General features: G+C 42.1%; 1 protein-coding gene across 1 annotated transcript; it reads right to left on the bottom strand.

Annotated features, from left to right (window-relative positions):
• Positions 1-204: 204 nt before the first annotated feature.
• Positions 205-4,440, bottom strand: LOC120178431 (protein LONGIFOLIA 2-like). Its single transcript, XM_039184274.1, has 5 exons — positions 4,278-4,440; positions 3,796-3,866; positions 1,625-3,709; positions 1,384-1,534; positions 205-1,196 (listed from the first exon to the last, which is right to left on the bottom strand). Exons 1-5 carry the CDS (start codon positions 4,423-4,425, stop codon positions 358-360), a joined length of 3,294 nt encoding a protein of 1,097 aa, XP_039040205.1. The 5' UTR covers positions 4,426-4,440; the 3' UTR covers positions 205-357.
• Positions 4,441-4,768: the final 328 nt, after the last annotated feature.

Below are 4,768 nucleotides of genomic sequence, written 5' to 3'. Positions count from 1 at the left end.
AAATAAATTAAATGTTATCTGACCATTACCTCCTTTTATCATTGTTTTTGCCGTCATTTGGTGATTTCTTTGACTACCAAACTACTCATCATCATCATCTTCTTCTTCTTCTTTGGTGTTTTTCCGGAATAAAACTTGCTTAAAACATGAATTTATATAAAATATTTCATGTACTTGTTCTTACATACATACATACATATATATATATAAGTATGGTGTCATAGTCTGAGAAATGTTACAAGGGACTGCAGTTCTTAATGTTATCCATGAATTATTAAGCTTTCATGCAAACAAGAAAAAAGAATTAAATCAGAACAGAGGAAGAAATAACAAGACCTTTTTTTTTATGCAAACGGCTTACTTGGAGAACAGCTGACGCCTCCTACGTTGTTGATCGGATCGTGAAACACCCCCTTCGCCGATCACGGTCTCGTTGACTAAATCCTTAAACACCATCCGTTCGACGTCGAGAACCATCCCGGAAATCTCCCCGTTGAAATCCGTCCAGCTCTCGGACTGGCACATTACATCTTCCCACAATATGTTTTTCAGACCATCCTCCTCTACCTCCGTGTTGCTGTTTGATCTCTTGGCTTGAAACTGTTCTATCTCCGTACAGAGTTCCTTAAGAAGCTTTTGTGCATTGAGGGTCTTCCTCGCCAGCTTTCCGGAGTTTATCCAAGGCTCTGCAGAGGCTCCCACTAGAGCCAACTTTCCGACAAGAATCTCATTAACCAAATCGAATATAAGCTTCCGATGGAATTTCTCGTGGTCTGGCTTTGAAAGCGAAACCTTTCCGGAGTTACTATCTTCTTTTGAAAGCAAAGAGCTTGCTTTGGTTTGCTCCAAAACGAAGAATAACTCCGGGTTGATCGGGTGGCCTGATGGATGGAGCTGAAACGTTGTCGAGCCAGAACCAAGGTCTCTCAGTAGAAGGCCAGAGGCTAATAATATCTCAGAAATGTATCTGTGATCTGGATTCGTATTATCACAAAGGGATGCAATGTAATCCGTACTGGCTTCATCATGAGTGGAGTTCAGTCTTCTAAGTTTTTGGACCAAATGCTCGATCTTCTGTAGTTTCACGCGATTAATATCCGAGACAAGACCAGACCCCGCATTGTTCGACAAGCGGTTATCTGCAGAGTTCCATTGCTCATCTCTGTGGCTGTCATCGAAATTCTCAGAACCAATACCTGGTACAATGAATATTCGAGTGAGATTCAATTCATAGATCCCAAATACTGGAAAAATATGCATGCTACTGAAGAGCATCTTCTTTCTCATTCGATTTGCTCATTTGGTTTTTACACTGTGATTAGTTTCTCTCTTTAGGTATCATGCAGTCCGGAAGGTTTACCGGAATAAGCAAATATGTATTACCTTCTGGAATGTTCAGTATCTGCTTTACTGGTGATGGAGCGTCATCTCTGTAAACCGAGGTGTCAAGAACAGAAACCGGGCTCGGATGCTCCGGAGCAGTCATAGCAAGTTCAGCCACTGATCCATCGTCAAAAAGTCTTGATGTTGATTCCTGAAAAAGAACAAGACGTGACGTGTAAGGTAGGGTAACCAAGAAAAACAATTCGATCAATGGCAAAGACTAGAGATTAACATGGCCTACTTTCTGCATTATGCTAGAAGCCGAGTGTTTGGCAGCATTCATGGATGGAATTTGACTACTATTGGTCTTGAATCGGTCATGACTGGTGACTTCCATATCTAACTTGGACTCCATGGTAATATTGTTGTCTGATTGCAGAGAGATCTCATCTCCTTGGTGACTCGAAGTCCATGATTCGGAACTAACCTGACTCAGCTGGTCGTCACATTGCTGCAATTTGTGAGATTTTGGTCTACGTTTACCTCCTGGGGAGCTTGATTCCGACGAATTCCGGTTGGACTGCCTTCGGGGTTTGCTTGGATCAGATGGTGGAGTTGGCGGACGAGATTGCCTGTCCAACTCGAGCTTCTTTTGCTGCAGTCGTGGGCTTCTGGATCCTCCTGAACTCTTTATTAAAGCTGTCGTGCTTTCTTTTGGAGATTTCGTTGAAGACTGTATGGATCCAACATTCCTACTATTAGCTCTCTTATCAGAAGAGCTGACAGTGGAAGTGCTTTGACTGTTTCGGGCAGTATGATGTCTAGCTGATCGACTAGTTATTGAACCTCGTTTATTATCTACAGATATGCCACTACGAATCTTGGGGATACTGGAAATGTCATCAATAGGAATTACGGTTGAAGCACGCATACTGCCTTTCTCGACAAGTTTTGCAGGTTTCATGATCACAATAGGAGATCCATACGTTCTAATAGAATCCGAACCCCTAGTAGAGGAAGTGTTGTCGCGAGTGTTCTGCAGGCTTCGTTGACCTCTCAGATTCAGGCCAGGCCTTGTGCATTTCGGTTCACAGTCTCTTTGAGACACCAAGTTTGCAGTTTGTTCTTCTTTCTCGGTCTCGAGGAACTCCTTTGCTTGCATTGCTTCAAGTATCTGTTTAAGAGCTCTGAGATCCTTTCCAGATTGTTTGAACTCTAGATCTTTCAGTCTTTTCTCGATCTCACTATAAACCGAAGGGGAAGAATTCAGAGTCTGGGACGGAAGTTTTACATGTTTAAGAGGTTGTCCCTGAGAACCTTGAGTTCCATCCGCATGTTTCCATGGTGCTGGCTCAATAGGGAACCTTGAACTGGAAATAGGCTTCATGGGCATAACGGGATTTTTCCACCTAGGTGAAGTAGGATCTTTCATCGAGCTTCTCGCCCTGTTAGAAGTTTGGCTTGGCCTGCTTGGATCATTTGATCTAAGAGGCTGAAAGAAAGGATTGTTATCCTCAACACTACCGGTTTTCACCACACTTATATGTGCATCACCAGCGGAGGAAGAATCCGGCAATGGTCCCAAGCCCATCAGCTTGGCTACGATATTCGAAGGGCGTGTCTGGGTTCCTGGAGATTTTAGTGGATTGGTAACTCTTGTGTTCGAGTGATCAATATTATGGAAACTTTTAGCAAGGTACATCGAACCCTTCATCGACCTTTCTCTACTATCCAAAGAAAGTCTCGGCTGCTCTTTAAGCTTCGGTGTACATTTGAAATTGTCCCATGATTCAAAAGATAAACTATTAGTCTCCCTCCCATCGTAAGAAAATCGAGGTGCGTCCCTAGAGATTGAATTCCACGAGCCTTTTCCCTCACATGATGATCTTTGAAGTTGTCTAGCTTCATTGTTATAGTACCAAGGTGCTTCCTGAAGTTTTGCAAAAACTCGAAGAGATTCCTTCAGATCAGCAGACAAATTTTGCTTTCCGTTGATCCCGACCCCATAAGATCCGTTCATCGAATTCCGAAGGGGAAATGGCCTCGGTGAATCTCTATGCTTCACGGAACTGCCCAATACTTCCTCTTTGGTCATCGTTTTAACCGATAGCCCTTTAGCTTCTCGGTACATCGAGTCCTTGACCACATCTTGAAGGTCAACAAATTGTGAGCCTAAACGTGGAGAAGTACTCGGTTGGTTCATCACGGTATCCCTAGACGGAGTTTCGGGAAAAAGGATTCTATCAAAGGAAGAGGCCTCTTGGTGAGCTATCTTGTTACAATCCAGTGATGACATGGAAGACGAACATGACGACGAAAACGATGCTCTCGAAGACTCCGTGGAGGGTCTTTGTTTCTCATACACAGTTCTGTGCGTATTTGTTTCCTGGAAATCAAAAGATCGTAAGGACAGATTTCAAGAACAACTAGGAAATGAACCACAAAACACAGAGAGAATTGACAGGAACTTACAATTGCAGTGTGCCTTTGGCATGCATTATTCAAATCACCTTCTAGGAATCCATTGTTAAACCGGGAATGCCCTGTAAACGAGCGGAACGATCAGATTGTACTTTTTAGACTGCACACACATTCTTGTTTGGAGTAAGTTCACAAAACACCAGGGAAAACGAAGATATCAGAAACTAAGGAAATACGGGGTACGATAATCTACATCTACATATAACTCTTACAATAAGAGTTTCAGACAGCAACATAATTTTCAACAGTTGGAATTGAATTCCACCTACATTCATCAATGTACAGAAAGATGGCAGTTGAAATCAATACAATCTGTTGGAGAATCGCCTAATCGGCCCCTCGGTATATCGTAATACATAAATATAAATCAATCGAAACATATTATCGCATTCAAACCAGAGAACCAAACATTAAATTTAGACAGAAAACATCAAAACACAGATGACAATTGCATTCATTCCAAAGAGAACTACCTGCAGCAGGAAGCTTCCGATTGCTCAGGCGCTTGGCGGTAACCATTTGATGCCGATCGAAGATCTGGAACACACCGGTCATGCAGCCGATTTGCTTCTGCAAATCGGGGTTTTCATCTGCCAACGAATGCAGCAACTTCGCAGACATATCCAAACTTGACTAATAGAACCTCAAAAACTCCTAAAGATTCATCAGCCTTTTCACAAACACCTGAATTCCAATCATCATTTCACCTTCAAGACAATCCAAATTTCAACACACATATTATAATTCTATCTCCAGATTTCAGGACCATAAAGCCTGTGGCTTCCTACAGCATCAAGTTTGTCCTTTTGGCATGAAAATCCCCCAATGCTCAAACTAAATTTTCTCAGCAACCAAACAAAACTGCAAGAAAGAAAAACAAGGTAAAACTTACTAAGAAACACATACATGTATGTATGTATGTATGTATATATTTAATACCTTACTGAAACTTCACAAGCAAACC

Source organism: Hibiscus syriacus, unplaced genomic scaffold, assembly GCF_006381635.1.
Source record: "Hibiscus syriacus cultivar Baekdansim isolate YM2019G1 unplaced genomic scaffold, ASM638163v2 tig00112349_pilon, whole genome shotgun sequence".
NCBI lineage: Eukaryota > Viridiplantae > Streptophyta > Magnoliopsida > Malvales > Malvaceae > Hibiscus > Hibiscus syriacus.
This window is presented reverse-complemented; position numbering and strand designations above follow the sequence as displayed.

Bases quoted from the DNA above. Each gene is read 5' to 3' on its own strand.
- LOC120178431 (XM_039184274.1), bottom strand. From the start codon at position 4,425: ATGTCTGCGAAGTTGCTGCATTCGTTGGCAGATGAAAACCCCGATTTG. The intron at 3,867-4,277 runs GTAGTTCTCTTT...GCTCGTTTACAG, and splicing joins TCGGAAGCTTCCTGCTGCAG to GGCATTCCCGGTTTAACAAT. The intron at 3,710-3,795 runs GTAAGTTCCTGT...TTTGATTTCCAG, and splicing joins GCCAAAGGCACACTGCAATT to GAAACAAATACGCACAGAAC.